Source organism: Xiphias gladius, chromosome 16 (genome assembly GCF_016859285.1).
Source record: "Xiphias gladius isolate SHS-SW01 ecotype Sanya breed wild chromosome 16, ASM1685928v1, whole genome shotgun sequence".
NCBI classification, from domain to species: domain Eukaryota; kingdom Metazoa; phylum Chordata; class Actinopteri; order Istiophoriformes; family Xiphiidae; genus Xiphias; species Xiphias gladius.
In genome coordinates this window covers 5,847,670-5,870,000 of record NC_053415.1, presented here as the reverse complement: position 1 = coordinate 5,870,000, position 22,331 = coordinate 5,847,670, and the positions used below count along the sequence as shown (strand labels likewise).

General features: G+C 41.3%; 1 protein-coding gene across 1 annotated transcript; it reads left to right on the top strand.

The window, feature by feature from the left end:
* The first annotated feature begins 5,158 nt into the window (after positions 1-5,158).
* cavin2a (caveolae associated protein 2a) lies at positions 5,159-22,286 on the top strand. Its single transcript, XM_040149168.1, has 2 exons — positions 5,159-5,858; positions 18,410-22,286. Exons 1-2 carry the CDS (start codon positions 5,298-5,300, stop codon positions 19,283-19,285), a joined length of 1,437 nt encoding a protein of 478 aa, XP_040005102.1. The 5' UTR covers positions 5,159-5,297; the 3' UTR covers positions 19,286-22,286.
* Positions 22,287-22,331: the final 45 nt, after the last annotated feature.

The window sequence follows — 22,331 nt, the reverse complement described above, 5'->3', positions numbered from 1 at the left end:
CGAGGAATTCAAATGTAGATCTTCTACATACCACCGAATATTAAAATTTCCTTCACCTTATAGATCACGTCTTGGAAATAACTGATGGTGTGGGGAGAGGTACCGGCGATGAATGCAATAACAGCTAAATCAAACCATTTTGCTGGGAGGCACATGGCTGTCTTTCAGGAATCCATACATTGGGAAGCAGCAGGGTGATAGACTGGCCAGGACAACCCTCGCATTGATTTTACAATCAACAAACTGCAGCTCAACTGCTTTGGCAGGTACGGATTGGCCTATTGGTTTGAAAACTGATGGTGTTCGAGCACACACACAATTATGCAAGGCATTTCCTCACATTCCGAGGGTATGTGTGTAAAGCTTAACGCCTCAAAAATTGGTCCATTGGCTTCAGAATTGATGGAAGAAATCACACACCACAGAAAACACACATACACACACACAAACTCAAGTTCTAACGCACAAGGCCACCTGTAAGTGAGTGTGTGTCTAACACACGCTGGTCTGTGAAAAAGGGTCATTTAAAGATCCACCGCCATCTGTTTTGGTCCCAGCATGCCATTTCCCCCTCTGTGGGGGCCTTTGATTTAGCGACAAAAGGGTACCATTGCTTTCTTCTTTCCCACTGTGCGACCAGACATCAGAGCAAGTTATACAAATCAAACACTGCCGGGCATCCATCGTTTCATCATAGGTATGACCACCTGTGTGGGACTGTTGGTGGTAATCACAAGCATTAGGGGTCCCATTTAAAAACTGATCAGGGAACCTGTTTGGTGTGGGTCTTTCAGATTTCACATAACCAGCCAAAACTGGGGAAAGTATGAGGAAGTAGGTGGATGATTAGTTCTGAAGTACTACCTTTCAACAAGGCAATAACACTGTGCACCCATAATCAGATTTTCTGGACATATTATCAACTTTAGAAAACTCTAACATGCCTCATACTGTACATTCCGCATTTCCTCCAAGATACAAAGTATTTTAAGGGCATGCATATGATGTATCTCATCAGCTCTCATCACACATTGAGATAGAAACTACAATTTACTACTCTCAATTTATGATTTTAAAAAGTATTGTTATTTTTGCATCTTACCTCAGGATCTTAAAGCTGCACTAATCAATATTTTATATTAACAACAGATGAAATGACTGGCTGTATGTTCCCTCGCTGTGACGAACCCCTAGAGAATTATAACCTAAATCTGCAGTTCCCCTCAGCTCTACCGAGCTTTTGGAGGTCTTCTAACGACCAATTTTGATTTTTGGACCCGCTAAATCCACTCTAATCAACCTTGTTTCCAGCTGCAGGCAGCTGTTTTCAGCAACAGTTCTGAAAGACCCACTGTTCAGCACCAAGCAACAGACGGACAAAGTTAGCAACTAGCTGGTGAAAAATCGGCAGCTACAGATCCAGATATTTCCATCAGGATCTGAGACCACGGACTAAGCTAATAGAAGAGTTACTGTATTTGCTGTAATTAAATAGAGTGAATACTGTTAGTAAAACTGCAGACACTACCCTTCCATGTGATTATTTCCTCTTTAACATTAGAGCGTTTTGTCTCCATGTCTGTGAGAAACTATCATTAAAGTCCCCATAAAGAATGCCTCGAGGTGTTTCAGTTGCATTCTTCTATGCACATCAAGCAGGCACTTAGACAAACATGCGGCCTGGAACAACACAGAGGAGGAGGATGGGGACCATGGCTCCAACTTCCCAAGCCATGAAATGGATGCCGTTAACAATGACAAGGACTGTAGTGCAAAGGGGAGTGAAGCAAAGACAGGGAAAAGATTGAGAAACTTCTGCGTGCAGGTGATTTGGTGTGTGTGTTTAAGTGTGTGAGTTGTTGTTCCTGGCCACTATAAAATGTTAACCATATTCTTTGCCTTTTTGCATAGAAAAAAACATTGTGTCTTGGTGCTTCAGGTCAAACAAGGTTGTTAGGTTGCCATTACAAAAAGAAAAGAAACATAAATTGTGTACTTTTATGCAGGGGTTCTAAAAAATTCTCCGATGCATGGGACTGCTTTTCATATTCAAAGAAACTTGTTCAACAACCACTTTGAAAACCAGTCGTCTACCCAATGAGTTTGCCAACAGCCTAACGGTTGTAAGGCTGTTGATGCAACTTGCGGCGGCATGTTTCTTGAAATGATAAAATATGCTGATTGTTGTTTCTGCTGCAGTAGCTTCCCCCATGACTGGTATCTACTGAATTTTAAAAAGTAGATTTGATTATGGAAATTTTCTTTAGCAAAATGTGAAAATTAACAACTCAAGTTGCAACTATAACTTTCAATAAAAGGACAAAATAAGATTATTGAAGGGATTCAATCATAATCCCCTCTAGCAGAATATTAAGACTTGTGTTAACACTGAAGTAAAAAAAAAAAAAAAAAAAAAAATCCTCTTGGTTACTGATCTGAATTACAAAGCTCTAATAAAAGCACAACACTGGCTCAGCTGTGAGAATTAGGTCATGCACTTGCATTTCTTAACCTCCAGAGGGCAAATTCATTCATTTCTTCAGGCTGACTTGTAAATATGTCCATCCACCACATCTTTTTAACTCATTCTCTAACAGCTTGAGTGCATGATGTAATTGTTTTTGTAGAAGGCAACATTCTGTTCTATTTAACCGTGGGGAGGCTAATGGCAAAATGGGCCCTCAAATAAATTGGAAGTGTCATTAAAAAATAGGCATGGGAAAGACAGCATTCCTTGACACGACACCGGGAATAAGTGAAACGTACCAGGCCAGAAGGAACACAGGAGGAATTCAGGAAAGCAGAGGAAAAGTTACTGCGAGGAAGAAAAGTGGGAAAGGGAGGGATGGAGAAAAAGGGAAGCAATGGAAAGGAAAAGAGGGGGACAGCTGGTAGAATGACAGGATGGGCCCGTCATTCCCTCCACTCCATCCCATGGGCGAAGGTGGGAAAAGTCAGAGTTCAAATGCTTAGGAACGGGAGGTCACACTTTTATGTTGACAAAAGTGTGTGTCTGCAAAGAGAAGTAGTGACAGATAGAAGGGGTACAGAAACACGGGGTTTTGAGTTAGAGGAGGAGGGAAATTGGTTTGGGGGAGTGTGTGTCTAGCACTTCCACTCTACTCAGACAGCTTTGAAGCTTGTTGAGCGAGTAACGTCAAGAAAAGGTGTTAGTCTTGAATGTTGACATGAGAGAATCTGGCAAGAGTACTTCATGTCAATAATGCCAGTTTGTTTTTAAAGGAATAGTTAAACATTTTGGGGAATACGCTTATTTGCTTTCTTGCCAAGAATTAGATGAGAAGATTGATATCACTCTCATATCTGTCCGTCAAATATGAAGCTACCACCCGCAGCTGTTTATCTTAGCTTAGCTTTGCATGAAGACTGTAAAACGAGGGGATAAGCTAGCGTGGTTCTGTCCGAAGCAAACAAAATCCAACTACCAGCACCCTTAAAGCTGCCTAATTAACACATCCCATTTCTCAAGAAAAACAACAAACAAAAAAACTAAAACAGTTACTGCACCCGGCATAGAAGTAGTCCGGCACATATCCCACTCATAAAAGCCCATTTTGTCATTTGTACACTTCAGTATGGAATAAACAAACAAGGTACAGTATAACGTGCTGATGAATGAACTTTAAAGATGCTGGTAGGCGTATTTTGTTACCTTTGGACAGAACCAGGCCAGCTGTTTCCACCTGTTTCCAGTCTTTGTGCTAAGCTAACTGGCTCCTTGCTTTGGCTGTACATTTACGGTACAGACGTGAAATTGGTATCAATCTCCTCACCCGAATCTCAGCAAGAAAGCAAATAAGCGGCTTTCCCAAAGTCGGAACTATTCCTTTAAGTCAGCGGAAAGTTGTGAATTGTACACAACACCTGTCAAAATCACTTCAGCCAACACTGTGGGGTAACAAAAGAATTTAAAAAAAGATGTTCTTATTAATGTGGTTTGGATCCGAGGCAGGCTGTAGACTCTGCCAACTATTATAACATCGTTCTAAGGTGTGCCTCTTCTGTGTGTACATAAAAGAAGTGGCAGAAAACCTAATCTCAGTTTAGGGGTGTGAATACTTTGCATTTGATTTTAGATGAGACGGTGGCTGACCAAGCCTGTACCAAATCAGGCAGAATCTAGTAAAACTCAGGTGTGGGCCTGAATGCTCTCCACGGTCTGCAGTGATAAAATACTGTAGATTCTTGCCATGGCTCTAATGCAGTAGGTTGTCTGCAAGGGAATTAATCACACAGATAAACACACGTGCCTCTCTCTCTTTAAGAAAATGCGCAGACAGAGAGGGATATGCAGTCTTGCTGCAACGCATTGACACATTCCTGTTAAACACCGCATATTTATTTGATTTAAAACATGATTGAAAGACTGATTGTGTTGCTGTGAATAAAAGATTTACAATGATGGTGACGAAGACAAAGATTGAAAGAGGGGTCCGGGCACCACGCCAAGGCACAGATGAGCTCATTGTTGAAACAGGGATTTCCACATTTCCATGTCAGTGTGCCCCATGCCACGACACAGAGCTCGAAAAACAAGAGGGGAGAGGAAAGGGGCGCGCATAGGGCATGTACGCTAACATGGAAGCAAAGGCACAGTGACACACACATGTACCGGACTTTGGTGTAAAGAAAAATATGGTCCACGATTTATCTCAGCCTGCAGCGTGTCAGTGGAAAAAAAATCTGCTAAGTTCCTGAAACACACAAGAAACGCAGGCCTGACTGATTTGTATCACAGTTTCATCGTCGTTTAATTGTTTTGTCAGACACACACATCAGTCCACTTCAACACAATCCAGTACAATTTGGTATAATACAAAAAAAAACACAGTGCAGTAAACAAAAGTAGCCTTCACATATATTTTGCAAACGCAGCCAGGCATGCACAGAGTGCAATGGTTGGCAGTCACGTGAAAACACACAGGAAGCAAGCGGACAAGGAGGGACACGCACACAATCACGCACCCACTCTACCTCTGGTCTGTCAATAGGGCTGGGCCTGCGCGGTTTCCATAGCAACCACGCCCCTCCCTTTGGCTTGCAGGGGAGGTGTTTTGAAAGTTCAGAGCCTGTGCGTGCGTGCGCGCGCGCGCGCGCGTGTGTGGAGAGAGAGAGCGGCAGAAAGGGGCGTGGACGTCGAATCGACTCCAAGAAGTCAAACACCCCCGACCTCACTTCACAGCTGGAGCAAGTGACAGCAGCATCTGCGAGCCAGCCAAACTGCCACTCAGCTACTTGTGCTCTCTCGACGCGGGACGTTTGACCACCTGTGGACCATGGAAGAAGACGCGTCCCACGCCGAGCCCAGCGGCGTCTCGGGTAGCACCCACACCATCCCGCAGCAGCAGCAGCAGCCCGAAAACGAGGAGATCCTGATACCGAGCTTCAGCCCGCCCTCCGCCCCGTCCTCCCCGACCCCGACCCCGACCAGCACTCTCTCCCGGCTTGGCTTGAAGAGCCCCACCGGCCCGAGCGCGGCCGCGCCGGGCAGCCCGGTCGACCGCGGCCAGGTGAGCGCCATCACCGTGGTGGCGCTGCTGGACAAGCTGGTCAACATGCTGGAGGCGGTGCAGGACAACCAGCAGCGGATGGAGCAGCGGCAGGCCGAGCTGGAGGGCGCCGTGCGCGTCGTGCAGGGGGACGTGACCCGCCTGTCCAAGACGCACATCAGCACCTCCAACAGCGTCAGCAAGCTGCTCGAGCGCTCCCGTAAAGTCAGCGGCCACCTGAAGGACGTGAAGGAGCGCATGGACAAGCAGGCGGTCCAGGTGAAGAAGCTGGAGGCAAACCACAGCCACCTGCTGAAGAGGAACCACTTCAAAGTGCTCATTTTCCAGGTGAGGGAACATGGTGGTGCGGAGAGATAAACATAGCCTCCGCCTTTTGATTCCCAGTATGACAGCCAGTATCCTGTTGAATTACACTGGGGGGATTTTAAAAGGACACTCCAACGATTTTAGCCAGGAAGTCCAGTTCAGTCGTCAGGGGGGAGTGATGCTCAGTCTGTGGCAGGTTGTATCATTTCTTCTGTGGCTCCAGAGTTTGAAAAAAATAACCCCTCGGTCTGGGCTAGAGACATTAGGATTTGTAGCTAACAGAAAGCCTGCTAGACAAACTTTGAAAAAAGTGTTCGTTTTGAGGTAACATGATGGCATCTGATGAAAACTGTTACATTCTGGGAGATGAGCCTGACCCACACTGGAGACTAAAAGCCAGGATTTTTAGGCTTCTGCTTCTTCAACTTTGATCTTTCTTTCTGAAACGTGTCTCTCACAACTTTATAAAGGGCACTATTAAATGCTTGGACGACCCCTTTAAGGCATGTTATATTTTTTTCATACGATCTATTTGCGCTATGAACTTTTCATGAGGTCTCATTCTAGGGTGTGTGTATGTGAGCCCTATTTGCATTCATATTTGACTGCAGTAGTGGGAGTGTTTGGATTTCTGCACATTTCTTCTGTGCCTGGCTGGCAGTGACACATGATATGTGGTAGGTGATTACATTTTCAACACTTAAGAACTTGTTGAGCAGGACTTCAGCAGCCCGTTGAGCTCAGTTCTCGAAAGGTTGTTTGAAGCTCGGGAAACACACCTCCTCTGACAGACGATTGTACCAAAGTGCAAAATATGATCTCGTTACTTAGCCTGAATATGAGTTAAGATCGTAACAGTGTTCACACACATGCATATGAATCTCTTCCACCTCATGTTCTCTCCGTGTGTGTGTGTGTGTGTGTGTGTGTGTGTGTGTGTGAGAGAGAGAGAGAGAGAGAGAGAGAGAGAGAGAAGGGTGTGTCTGATAATGGAGCTATAGAGGATAATAGAGAAGGGCTCAGACACTGACTTTGACTAGATCTGTTTATACCCCACAGTCATAATTCAGACAGACAGATGGATTTCGGATGGATTTACCACATTAACTACCCTATCACACCTTTGAGGGTGAAACTCTATACTGGCACTGAAAGTGTGTTCAACTTTCCCGTTTCCCCAGGAAATTATGAGTGGAAAATGTGAGGAATATCCATACATAACCCATCCCTCACTTATCTCAAAATGTAAAATAGCTGAAAACTTCTTCTGCTTACACAGCATGTAAAAGGTAGACCTTAACTTTAACTTGTATTCTTGATAGGCAGATAAAAGCTGGGGTTATTAATCAAGTGCCTGAAAGCGGTTCCATAGTGTACCGGATGTATGCGTTTCCACTCAACCAAAAAAAGCATGACTGAGGCATGATCTCCGAGTGCACTTTGTGCATGTAGGAGTCTTCGCACAAGAAAAAAACACGAATAAGTGCATGGTTTTTCATGCTTGTGTGGGTGTGTGTGTGTGTGAGTGTGGGTGCGTTTGAGTGTGTGCATACAAGTGCCCAGGCAGTGAAAAGGGGGGCCATTGTTGACACAGCCAGAACCACTGAGAGCTCTTAACTGCCGTTGTTATCTGGTTTCCCAGGTACTGAGGCTCTGTTGTTCAAATGTAACAGGTGCCAAGACCTCACCCTGCACAAGATGGCTCTGTGTGCCTGTGGGCGAGGCACCGCGGATCGATTTGATAAAATCCCCGGTCAGTTTTTATGTGCTGGAAGGGAGTGGTTGTGCAAGTGGTCAGTGTTGCTTGTGTAGGAGTAGACTTTAGAGCTTCTGTATCTATCACGAGTGCTGTGTTACTCCCAGGCTCCGGTTGAAACTCCTGCTGAGTTTTTTCCTCCACTTTTTCAGGCAAACTAAGAGCAGAGCATTTGCAGGTGGGTGTAGTAGGGCCAGGTATGGGCTCAAGGGCGTGTGTGTACTATAGTTGCCCGTTGGATGTTATGGTAATGTGTTGGGTCAGGTGTATGCAGTTACTGGGCTGGTAAATGAGACGTGCCTGAGGGGAGCAGGGAATAATAGAACTAAGTGCAGCCCTTGTTCGTTCCCCTGTGTTGACTCTTTTCTGTGTCCATCACTTTCTGCCTCAGCTCATCTCTTTTTTTTTTTTTTTTTTTTTGCCCCCACTATTGTGTCTTTTTCTTGATTTTCTCCATCTGGTGCTCTGCTCTAAGTTTCTTGTCTGATATGTTTTGGTTTACGGTCAAATATCCAGCCATCTTTCACTCCTCGTATTGCTCCCTCCCTCTGTTTTTTTTTTGCCTTTTAAACAAACTCCAACTTGCATGTGATAACTTTTTCTGTCGTTGGTAAAGCCACCTGTCCTGGTTCCCGGAAACTGCACCGAAGCACATGCTGCGTGCCTCACGGTACTCTTTGATAACGCACATTTGCTTTGCACCAAAGAGCCAAACTCCCCGTGCCAGCTACTGGCCGAGGGCCCCCCTGCTCCCCTCCCCTCTTGACAAAATTGATCCAACATACTCACCACTCTATATGTGCTAGCTGAGGTGGAAACACAGAGGGCTTCTGGGTAAACGCTGTCTGTTGCACAGGGCAAGGGTCTCCGCCAGCTCCAAGCTTGGACCACAGTCGGTCAGAAATGACAGCGCTGTCTGCCGCTCCGCTGCGTTACTGTGCATAACAAGGTCTAATGAGGACTTAATTACCGCTGCTTGGGCCTTGTTTGTTTGTTTTTGTGCACCAGTGCTTTTCCTGCCTCCACATGGCCCTCGCCTCTCCAGGCTTTCTCCTCACACACACACACACACACACACACACACACACACACACACACTGATATACTAATGCAAAGCACACACAATTCCCAGCCATCTTATATTCCATTGTGTAAAGTTTAGAGACTGTTTAGGTAATTACTGTTTGATTGCACATATTTCTTTTTCTATTTTTTGTCACAAAGATTAATTTCAGTGGCTCTCTACCTGAGTGTCTAAATATCAACAATCACCTTGGAGATCTTATAGCTTATCTATTGTATTTCTTTTGTTATTATTATCACTGTGGCATGCTACATCAAATACGGTATATTTCAAATTAAATTTCCTGCGACAGAAGTCATTTACTTCTGAGTAGATCTTAATCTCCCCATCTGTGTTTATTTCACAGTGAAATTTCATCACAACAAACAAGTGAACCACAGTGGCAAACTGAATTTGAGCGCTGTGAGAATTTGATTTGTTCGCTCGCTTTGCACATGTGGGCCCGATTCAGAGTTTTGCTAGCTATTTAGCAGCGAGAAGGGAGTTATGCAACTCTCAGCGGGATAGGAAGAGGATGTTTGGTGATTGTGGATTTTTGGGATCCCTAATCGCAGAGAGGCAGTGAGTGACAACAGTCAGGGCTTCCACACACTATCAAAGAACTTTCATATCACATTGCAAGAAGAGCGAAATATACTCCCCAGCCAAAGTAAACACAGTTACTGCGACTTCCTTGTTGTCGCTGGGAGTTATGCTGTAGGACCTGTGATAGAATGAGAGTTGTTCTTGACTGTTGATTTCTTTTGTTTCCCATCATTCAGTTATACTTTTATTAGGGGTTGCTCAAATGATAAATTACGATTAATAAATTGTCAACTTTCCAGACTGTGTAACTTCTCCATCTATCACCACATTCTGACTTGTCATTCCCTACAGAAGATGCTCATGAAGGTTTTGAGTGATTGGCTTAACTTTAGTCATAGCACTTTGTTTGCTTTGCTAATAAATCATCATAGAGCTTTTTTATATCAACACTTGACCAAAGGTTGTGACTTTAATCTTAGCTTTAGGCAACAGGAAGTAAAGTCTGTTTTTCCGCACTCTGTTCATACTCTTAAACTGAGGACAAACAGGTAATTCTGTTCCCAGCCTCGCCCCAAGCTCCTACCTTTTACTGTAGTTTAATGACACAAAGGTCAGTAATCTGGAGTTAAATAAAACTAAAAAATGGTCCAATAACCAAGCAGTAGTCAGGGTCTATCTTGTGTTTACGAATCAAAAGTGACACAATTTAAGCTTTACTACAAGAAAAACCTTTTAAGCCAATCCCGGAAGCCTTTTTCAGCTGGCGTCACCCCAAACATATGTTCTAGGGGTAATTAGATTTTTGATGGTTTTTAGACTGTACATATTGCGTGTATTCAGGGTAGCATCTTCTATTATACAATTGTATCCATTTCCACAGGTTGGAGCAGGCCATTGGCTGTAGGCTACAGCTGAGATTTGTTGAGTGTCCCTCGCTAGCAGGTGATATATTGCACCAGCTTATAGCCCAGAGCACTGCTAGCTGTTTCAGTGCGTTCCAACATGTTGGAACTTCATGTTACCAAGCTTTGCAGATGTTTAAAGTAATAGGGTGGTTAACTTAAAGTAACATGGTAGTAACTGACTTTTTCCACTAAGTAAGAGTGACAAAAATCCACAGATGTTACATCAACAGAAATTGAATTGCGGTCCTGGACCCACTGTTTCATTGAGAAATACACCTGCAAACCATAGGCTGGCTGCTCAGAAAAACACTGTCTCCTTTTCTAATTCTGCCCGTGTTAAATACAAAAAATGAGACGTGGGTGTGGAGGCTTCGGAGCTGTGTAAAGGCACCTTTAGACAAAGAATCTAGCTAATTGCATGATATAATTTTAGACATTTAACTAGCAGCTAGCTTGCTAGTTGTCAAGTGTAAATTGCTGACAGCTCTTGGATAGCGAATACCCCAGTTGAACTGGGATGAAAAGATTTTGTAATAGACCTTTTTAATGGCAGACATTTTGAGATGCCATAGTAAGATAAGCACAGGTGTAAATAAACTTAATTAACTATGATTGTATTCATCCAGTTTCAGGGCTCTGGTATTAAATGAAATTGATTAAATTACTTACATCTGTGCTTTCCAACCTATGCCAAGTCAAATGTCTGCTGTGGAAAAGTCGTATTATGTTTGCTACATAGTGTGTCTCGCTTAATAGCACTGACTTTCATACATTTCCCCCCACAGTGAGATTTTACAGATTTGTAGAAGAGTGCAAGAATCCAAAGAGTAAAAACTTTCTCTGTGTTAATAGTCTAACATGGCTGTGCAGCCTTCAAGGCACACTCTCTAAATGAACAACACGGTTTGTTTACAGCATGGCTTCTTGCTTTGTTATCGTTCTTATTTTCGCTTTGGGGTCGATTTGGGATCAGATTATACCTCAGATAATCCTCTACGTTTTTAGAAAACAGAAAGTAAGCAGGGGAGAAGCACAAAGGAGAGATAAATATAGAGACAAAAATGATGGGCAGAGGAAAAAAAGGAAAGTGAAAAATGTGGTCTGTTTTTTGTCAACTACTGATAGTAGATGATGAAGAGTTAGTTTGGATAAGAGATTATACTTGAGTTTGCAAACTTTATGGGCAAAAGACATGCATGTGGATGGGGAAGTTTCACCTTAAGAGCTTTCTCTTCTGTCTGATGTCACATTCAGGTTTGACAAGTCTGCTTATCCGTTTCAGTCTCTGAGGCAAAGGCAAGTTTGTAACAGCAGATTTAAAAACACAAACAAGTGATGGTAAAATTGAAGAGTCTCAGTAAGCTTCCACAATAGACTAGTTATATCTGATGGGGCATGCTAGCTAGGCTAGTCAAGTTATTTTTTAATTGTCATTTTTTTGTAATTTTCATTTGCCCAGAACTAAAAACTGATGGTATAAAAAACTATACAAAATGATTCCCTAAATTGAAGTTTTACAAAGGAATATGCACAATACAACAAAACTGTTTATGCAAAGACAAAAAAAGCAACCATTAAGCTCTTAAAACAGATTAGTCTCCCAGCATATCCCATGATGCAGTGAACCTCTGTCTTCCAAATTGCCGAGAACACATATTTAGTATGTTATGCCGCAGGCATTAATAAGGTCATAACATTAACCTCTTTTGCACAATTGCACTCACTTGCTCTCACTTGCCTGTTTTCCGTTGAGCTTTCTGTATTTTTTTTCACACTCGCATAGAATGACAGAATAGATGCAAGTGGTGACTTATTGAAAGGAAAGAGTAACCTAAATGGTTAAAAGAAACAGTGCTGGGAGTTTTGGTGCTGGTATCCTCCCAATGGAGCTCACAGTCCTATTGTGTAATTAAAAAAAAAAAAAATGAAACCAACTATCCTCTTTTGACTCATCCTATTTTCTCTGACATTAGACTTCAGGACTGTGTCTACATGCCCCTTCTTGACTTTTCAAACCCAAGTTTCCATCCTGTCCCTTCACCAAGGCCACTGCGTTCCATGGCAGGAAAGGGGAAAACAATAGCCATTTTTGTGTTCTTATTTCTTTGCTCTTAAATAAAACATGTCTTGAGATAACATGATGATTTCCTGGCTTCTCTGCAGACACCCCTGCCCTTTGACCTCAATATAGAATAAACATTGTGACAATTGGTGGTATCCTTATCAAAAATGCTCATGGTGTCTCCGCATAGTCCCTATCGAACAATGGTTCTGATATGCAGAGTTTGGGATTGTTCTGAAGCAATGTCTAAAGGAGTATCATTGAGGGCTTACACAATAGAGCTAAAGGAGATTAACATAGCCATGGAGCGACCGGAGAATCTACAACTGTAAATGTGCAGGAACGTTGTAGAGACAATGCTGAACACAACTTTACATCATTCATCATATATGTAAAGGGGTCATGCAAGACAAGCACGGTAAGTGCGGGTTTAGCAGTGTAATCTGGTTGATGTAGAGGAAGTGCAGTAAGTGACAAAGATCTCAATGGTCCAGTCAACCATGGGGTTATTATAATCAATATCATGCCGTGTATGAAATGAATTAAAAGACCTAGAAAGCTCATATTACAGAACATGAAACCTAACATCATCCATAGTGCACAGACTGCTATCGTCTAAATTATGGGTTGAATGAACAAGGATTTTCAGACGGCCAACATAATCATTTATGTCATCTTCATTCTACAATGTCAGCATGACATCGCACCTGAGTTGATTATTGTATTGTGTGATTACACAATCTCACAAACCCAGTAAACATGCCGTGTTTTCTTTTGGTGAGGCAGATATGGGAGGGATGTGGATGAGAAAGAATTCCCTAACCTGTTACACAAAGCTTTATTCGTATTAGACCCTAGAAGACTGTGTAGAGTGCAATCAGAGTTTATCATGTTTTGTGTTAACCCAGTCCCATGTCAAATAGCAGAATTCCATTTCCTTTCCTTCCTTTCCTCTTTCCTTCCTCGGTTCACAGATGGCTCTTCACGCATGTTGGGAAGGGGCTGGAGGGGGGCCTCAAGTTACGTAACAAGCTGGTTTAGGGTGAACTGTAAAACAACTAATTGCACTGTAAAGAGGTGGGATGTACTGTAATCAAAACATATGCACATAAAGGCAAATTTGCAAAATAATTAGTTTTTTATTTGGACCCTGTACTGTGACTGTTTAATGAATGGACGGAACTAAGTGTGGGTATAAGTGTGTGAGATGGTGTGCACGGACAATATGAGTAGCATAAGGGATAGTGTTTTGTTTGGTTCTATGAATAAGGTAGATTGTATTACAAATAAAGATAATTGGCAAATAAAGAGAATAAATGGAGAGTGGAAAGGAATTAATAGAAGAAAAAAGGAGAATATTAAGAGCCAGAGCTTTATCTCTAGCCCTTTGTTTGAAATGTGCACTACAAAAATGCCTGAAAACAATCAATAAAAAGCATCCAAGACTGCACATTCTTGAAGTAGCATTCAGTTTGTCTGCTATCTCGTCTCCCTGTTTTATTTAAACTAAGCTTCTTCTCTTTCTCATTCTGTAACAAAATAATTGCAGGGGCTTGACAAGAGCAAAGGTGTGCCAACATACATTTCTGTGTGTGTGTGTGTGTGTGTGTGTGTTGGTTAGAGTGTACCCTATCATTTGTGCAGTCCCCCGGAGGCACCTGACTCACTATGCCAACACACCTGTACCAGCCTCACCTATTAGGATTAAGAAAATCTCCATTCATCATCTGAAGGGCCAGGGAAACACACCTGTTCAAATTGCTTATACACACACACACACACACACGCACACAAAAAAAATACGACTGACTAAATGCAAACTGTAATACACAGCATAGAAATACAGTATTATGGTTATGAGTATTTGAGTACTTTTTTGTTGTGTGTGTTAGTCAGTTTTAATTAGGACATTTACAAGGATTTTATTAGCATATTCCTGTGTGTATGTGTGTCTGGTTTGAATCTGAACGTATTCTAGAGTGCAGTGGAAAGTGTAACATAATTAAGCTGGCCTCGAGAAACAAGATATTGTAACACAAGCTGCTGATTAATGTTGGGGGGGGGGTTAATTGGGGTTTTATGGTATAAAGCTTGCTCTGAAATGCACATATACAATACACAAGATACAGAATCAGATGTAAAAGAAGTAGTATAAGTAGGGCTGGGCAATTAAAAAATATAGTTCAGTAACTATATTTGTGTCAAAATGTCTCACACTTTATACGTGATTTTTGTATATACATCCATGTAGTGATAAAGGAGTAGGATTCTACAGCCATGCTAGCAGCTCTATGAAGCTAAATTTAAACACAGTTTTGCTTTAAGCTAAATGCTAAGATCAGCATGCTAACATTCTCACAATGAAAATCTTAACAGGCTGTTTAGGAGATATAATGTTTACCATGTTCATTATCTAAGTTTAGCATGTTAGCATGCAAACATTTGGTAATTAGCAGTAAACAGAAAGTACAGCCGAGGCTGATGCCAAATGAAGGAGACATGAATGTGTGTGCCGAATTTAATGGCAGTCTGACTAATAATTGTTGAGATATCTCAAAAAAGAAAACAATAATGTTAACTTCAAAAGTCAGAGTATGACAAAGTCAGTCACATTCATCCTCTGGGGACCATGAATGTAGAAAATCAAGACAAACCAAAGTGGCGGATTGATCAGCTGATGCCCAGTCCTAAGTGTATTATAGTATATCACTGCAAAAGTTTGCAGATGCCCGTATACACACATAGACAATATAAACAGAGGAGAGAGGAAAGTTTCAAACGAAAAAGTATAGGGTATCATTACATGCATGGTACGAACAGAAACACAGACTCACAAAGTAACATAAGCCCTTTGAGCTCTTTCAATCAGCTGTGACGCTGTTCTGCCCCGCCCTGATCTCTCCCTGTTTGAGTAGAGCAGGAGATTCTTGAGACCTGACTCAAATAAGCTCTGGCTTAGTAACACCTTGTAGGACTTGGAATTAGATGGCAATTCTACAAGGCAAGTGTTAAATGAGATCTTGAACTCCATTACATGAGTGTTTGTACAAAATAACTTTGAAGTGTGTGCCCTACATTAAGTACAGTAAATTTGATGTCACAATTAATTAACTTTGTTTTTTGGTTTGCTCCAAATGTATTTTACTTTCCTTTCATCTTGCTCTCTTAAACTGTTTTAAACAACAGCCAATGTCCTACATGGCTGCACAAAAATGCACATTGGCACACAGACACTCAAACACACACATGCTAGTATATAGTGTATCACATTCTCTAGTGGCTAGTGAGTGCTTGCTTAGAGGGTACATTAATTAACCGGGTTCCCAAGAGTGATGTGCCGGAATGTGAGGTCCAAACACACACACAGGACAGACCTGGGTCAAATGGTATTTAGGAATTTTTTTTTTTTGTTGTAGCTTGCTTGCCAAGATTTTGTGGAGTTAAAATAGGGACACACTCATTTCACACTGTTACTGTGTGAAATGAGTGTGTCTGTTACTATTTTGGCAACTAAACACATAACAAGCATTTTTCCTGTGTGTGTGTGTGTGTGTGTGTGTGTGTGTGTGTGTGTGTGTGTGTGTGTGTGTGTGTGTGTGTGTGTGTGTGTGTGTGTGTGTGTGTGTGTGTGTGTACCGTGATCAACACGTGACTTAAACAATAAAAAAACTTCTTAAACTGTGTTACTGTGGCAGGTATAGTACAGTTTGTAGTAGGAGAGCTCAGTTCTCATTCAAAGGTGTTTCTCAGATGCTGCCTGCCACATACTCCAGTACTCCCACTGATTATATCAAATATGTTTGAGCCAAATCAGAAGGTCTATGACATGTCCAGACTGGAACAGAGGTGTGAAGATTGAATCTTTAGAACCCTTACCATTACCAAACAATCAGGGAAGATTAGTCTTTATAATCAGGGAATGCTTCACTCAGGGTCAGGAGAAGCCATATTGGCTTTAATCTTCTATCATGACTGGTCAGATATAGGTGGGTGTTTAAACCTTATGCTATCTCACACTTAATACTGATAAAAACTGCTGAACTATCTGATATGTAAACACAGAAAAAGGAGATAATCATAATATCTGAAGTAATATCATCTTACTAGAGGCAAGCTTTCTGGTATTTCTCCAATAACCTCTAGTGCTAAATGTAAGCGCTACCACTCACATAGTTTCTGACTTTCTGATGTGAGTTTGCATGAACATGTCTCTGTGGGTGTGGTGCAGTGTCACACCAACAGCAAAATAGCATTCACACACTGCTCATTCACACATGACAGGAGGGAGCTATGGAGAACAAAACTGAAAAGAACGGATTACAGGTAAACCAAATGAGTGATAGTGGTAACCAGAGCTGTTTCCCAAGGTGCTACCTTTGTCTTTTTGGATTTCGAGTTAGTGCATAATGACTCCCAGCTTTTTTGGGATGAAGGACATACCTCTAGTGGTTGTTGGTGGTAAATAAAAACTCAGAAACTGTCCACATACACGGAAAAGCAGTTCTTTGATGTTTTACAAGTGCTGCCTATAATACAGAATATCAGAAAAATAATTTGCAATTATTTGGAATCAACACCAGAAGAAGACCAATGTATGTAATTAATCAACCTTAAGTAAACGGCCCTACTGTATTTTATATTTTTTATCATATATTTTAAAGTTCTGAAACATTTATTGTTTTTTTTTATCTTCCCCTTATCCCAGAAAATGTGGCCCTGTTCTTAAGGTCGATAGTGTACCTTTAAAAACATGCTGACAGATTATTTAGTATTAACTGGAAGATACCACACATGCTTGGTACACACCTCAACTGCGAATAATGCCTGCATGTTTGGGATCAAGTCAAGAGGTATCAGGTGTCTGCAAAGTGGTAAAAACAGGACTTTTTTTTTCATGGCTTTCCACTTCTTAAGAACTGTCTGTGTACTAGGAAATTGTTGAGGTGTCTAAATGGAGTGCTGTGGGCTCCTGTGTATCAGATTATGGTGAAACAATAGTTGGACATAATCCTGAGTGTTCATTTTTAATTGCCCGGAGATCAGGAAAATTCAGAAAGTGACACAAAAATCCCAGAAGTGGTCACGTGAATGAAACACACTTTGATATTTTCTTGAATTGGGCTAAATCTTCTGTAGTTTGACACTGTAGTAACAATATTGATTGAACCTTTTAATCACTGAGGGAGTATTTTTCTTTGCATCATGGTTTTGTGAAGTTCACATATTACAGTTACAGTCTCATAGGTCTCTTTCCCACATAATATCCTATATGATTGTCACAAGTACAATATCACTTCATCTCACACATTTTACCCACTACAAAAATACAACAGTAAATTTGCTTCAGTTATCTGAAGTTGGACAAGAGGCAGGACTCTTGTAGACCATCTGGTTGGCCCAGTTCTTAACTATGTGTTAATAGCACCCTAAGAAAGATGCAATGCACAGTCTCTCAACAACTTATTGCATCCTGTCACTCTAATGTCTAAGTAAGAGCTGCCATACATGCTTTGAAATGCAGTCATACCTCAATGCAGACTCATTCTTGCATTCTGTACAGAAACAACTAGTAATTCAAATGTATGTCATTCCAACATGTACTGAGGATGAGTGGGCCCTACACAGGTGCCTGATATTTATATATCCTGAGGTAAAACATCTCAAATTTCAACATCAGTCAGTCTACTATGGATCTGTAAAGAGAGAGATATAAAACAGAGAAAATGGACAGAAGTGTTTGACTCCTGCAGAGAAAAGGTGGAATTCCTCACATGTCTTGAGGATAAAACCAGGGAGGCATGCAGAAACTGGTTTCCTCAGTCCTCAGCAGGCAGACCAACCCAACATGTCAAAGTGTATTAAAGATAGACATCCATTTACAATGCCCAAACCATGGGCAGATGTTATGTTAATGCATTTATGGGGAATGTGTTTGGATGCACACTTTAATTATCATTGTCAACAATTCCTTGGAAGGCACTGGAACTTAACGTTGTCTAAAGTCTAACTCTGACAATAAGTTATTGAAACAAAGATGTTGAAGATCATGTTTTGAAATGCATCTGTTAATATGCATTGTCATTCAGGAGAATCAACAGCAAATTAGACACATCTGTGTTATCTGGGAATTTCCTGTGTTTCTCATTAAACTAAAGCCTGGTTCAAGCAGTGATGCTTTTTTATAACCGGTCCAAATGACCATCCTTTCTTACCTTCTTCTTCTGTCCTTCTTTTTCTTAGGAAGACAATGAGATCCCCTCTAGCGTGTTAGTCAAGGACTCCCTCAAGACCCCACAACCAAGCCAGTATGATGCAGAATCCACCCAGCCTACTCCATCTATTACAGGTTCTGTTGATGGCATGCGTGCCCAAGAGGAGGGTCTCCAGACCATTAGCCTGTCCTCAGATGATGATGATGATCTTGCAGCACACGGGGAGGGAGAAGAGATGCTGGAGGGTGAGGCCGGAGTGGGTTTGGGCACATCCCATGCTTTTGAGAGAAGGGCTGACAGGTTCAAGCGCTCCAGCCTGAAGAAGGTCGATAGCCTCAAGAAGGCCTTTTCACGCCAAAGCATTGAGAAGAAGATGACCCAGATCACCACAAAGATTGTGCCACCTGAGAAGCGTGAGAAAATCAAAAAGAGCCTCACCCCTAACCACCCCAAGAGCCCAACTGCTAAGACCTCCTCATTCAAAGTGTCTCCAATGACCTTTAATGTAAAGAAGGTCAGAGATGGGGAAGTCCCCACACAAGACATGGGCTCACCTGTGGAAGAAGCTCATGTGGAGATTCCTCCTCTGGGAAGCTTAGATGGGGAGATTCCCTTGGCGGAGGTGCATACCCACGAAGGTGTTGTAGAAGAGATTCGGGAGATGCTGAGTCCCTCCACCCCAGACAGCATGAAGGCAGAGCTGGCAATCAATGGAGAAGCACCAAGCATTGAGTGTGAGATTAATGGTGATCGTTCTGCTGTCCTGGCAGTGCCAGAGCATGATGAAGATGTTGGGGAGGAAGAAGACGATGAGGAAGAAGAACAAGAGAAACAAAAAAACCCTGTTGAGACAGCAGATGCCCATACTCCCACAGCAAAAACTGCTGTGGAGCAAGTGTCTTAATATGATTTGATTTTGTTGAGCATCAGTTATAATTTCTGATTCTTTCTTTACTTCAAGTTTCTACATTTGACACCCAGCGGGCAAAAATTATCCCTCCATTGTAAACAGTCTTGTGTTGCTTTCATAAACACCCATATAAACTAGAAACATACTGTACTTTCAGCTTTCACTTTCCTAAGGTAGTCCTTCCTTGGACCTTTCCCACACTACCTTTTGATTATCACCCGCTTAGTCTAAAAACCTTGACGTGATCTGCATAAGCAAGTAGGTTAACAGCTACCCCTACAGTGCACCTCACTAAGAGTGCTTCCTAAACTCACATTGCATCAACGAACCATAACTCACTTAAACAGCAGCACATCTCCAGGGCCGTGGGCCAACAATCTCCCTCTTGCTGTGTTTGTCTGCCTACGGACCTCCCTTCCTCACTGACAAATAGTCTCTTTGTTCTTTGCAGTTTTTGTGAAAAATAGTGAATCTTTGACAACAGTGGTACTGCCCACAGCCTATTGAGGCAGGGTGTTGCCAGGTTGTGCAAGTTGGAATGAGCAGTTTCTGGGTTTTCGGGGAAAATGTCCCTGGGTGTTTTGTAGTGAACAGGAGTTTGTTTACAGAATTCTTTGGATCTGTGCTCTGAAAAGCCCTGATCTCTTTCAGAATTTCCAACCTTATCATTGATGACCAACCTAGAGTGCCCTATGAGTTGCATGACGTACATAAAGGATTATAGTAATTGGTGATTGCCAATTGACCACCAACAACCAACAATTAACCTTTGAATCACTGAAAAGTAGAATAGCATATAATAATTTGAAATAGTCAAAATGTTCTTGCAAATGCCACTTATTTGATATTCCTAGAAAGATAAAAGAAATATATGTTTGAGTTCAGTTACACTGATGCAAATGAAGGACATAGCATAGGAGCTACTCTAGATGGAGAGAAAAATATATTAGTGACAAAAATAACCATACAGGTTTTAAGACTGACATGCTAAATGTCCATTTTACAGCCATTTGTCTATTATCCAGGGCAACTTTGTATGTTTATGTACAGGAATTATTGTCATTTTCTACATGAAGCACACTACTCTATAGGTATTTACAGCTTATACATCATAAGATAGTAACTTTATGATAACTGCCTTGAGTGTGTGTACTTATACGTTAAATGTTGTATCTTTAAAGGTTTTTGAGTTACCTTATGATACTAGGGTGTTCATCGTGTCTTACTTTCAGACATCCATGACTTGCATGGGGAAATGTTTACTCAGTTTCATATGTTTAAGACAAACAGTATCTCACACACTTTTACCAGGAAACCATGACTAAAGCCCCTCACCCCAGATACATGCATACAGATACTCTTACAGTGCCTTTAATCCACACAAGCTAGTATGAGTAATTGCACTCCTGATGGGATGGATTCCTATTTTTGTAGATGAGAGTGAAAGTAAAACATGCCTGAAGTTTTTTCATCTTCTGAGGAATTACTTGCAGCTATCACTTTATGGGGCATACTCAAGGTTTGATACAAACTACAAAAGGACTGAAAACATTTCATTTTAAAGGAGGTGCAAAAACATCTGTCAAAATAACTTCATAAAACGTCATGTTTGAAAGTCATACCTGAAAGTTTCTGACCTTCCTCTTTTTGCACATTGTTAGTGCTTTACCAGCCTTAGTTACAGATATCTAATGCCATGACTCCCTAAAAATAATATAGCTCGCGATACCAGGTGCCAAGGATCAAAATACTACAGAGGTTACAGAAGTGGAAAAAGGCAGAGAACAGCACTCCTAGGTTCGATGGATTACCACTGCTCAGCCCATTTTTCAGGCTCTTGGCCTCCTTATTAAGACAGTGCAAAGAGAGGATGAGAAGATGCTCCCTGGAGCCAGAAGTGTTCTGCCCCTGTAGAGGCTTCTGGACATGAGTGTGTTTTGCAAGGTGTGAGTGTTGGGAAGTTTGGGAAAGAACTTCATTTGTTGGAAAGGATGATAAAGTCATGTTTGCATTATGCATATGTGCAGCGTGGTAGAAAGGTGTCTGCAATGTGTTAGACCATGAGAACTGAAATATGTTTTAGGAGGATTGGGAAACCTCTATTTCAGTTACACCCAACATCTATTATATTGCTCCTGAAGAAGACAGAGCAATAGATTCTTGACTTCTGTAAGTCAAAATATGGTGCCCAAAATATTTTATTATGTCTAAACTATGCACGAAAATCCCTTATTATTAATATTGAGGTCTGGTAAACACAAAAGGAATACAGTGTATGTGATATAACAAAAATATTTTCAACAGTTCTTGCCAAAGTAATGCACTCAAAGCCTTTGAAGTGCTTCATGTGTTTAAAAGTTAACCTGCCAGTCTGCTAAATTGGATCTGTAAGGAGAAAATAAATAGACATGAATCATTTTAAATGACTTCTTACCTATTTATTTTAAATGTGATTAGTCAGGCAGAAGATTTATCATATTTAATTCTTCTTTGCATAAATCACATTACTGAGAAAGGATCAAACACTAGGCTCATGTGGGCTGTATAATGTAGAGGTTAAAATGTGACTGGTTTTGATGTATTTCTGCTTATTCATGCAAACGTGTTACTTAGGTGATATCTCTGTCTGCTAATGTGAAAAAATAAGTATCTAGAAATAAATTTGTAGACATGTGTATGTGTGTAAAACTCTGTTTCTATTTGTTTTAAAATCACTGGATCATATGTGAGGACCATTGTTTGCTTGAATGTTCAAACACCAGATACTTACAGCACAGGTAGTGATATCATGTTCATCTTTGCTTTTACGTTTTAGCCTGTTTAATTTAGTTAACCACTTAAACCAAAGAAATTTTCTTCACAGCAGAAGATTCCTTGCCACTTGAGTGTTTCAATGTACTCCTACTGACACTTGTTTCAAGCATCATGTAAACATGCAGGAATTTCCTCTCAAAATTTAGTATTGTATAAATCAATAAAGATTTTTTAACATTAATGTTTTGTTTGTGCTCTTTATTTGCAGTCCTAAAGTTAAGAAGAG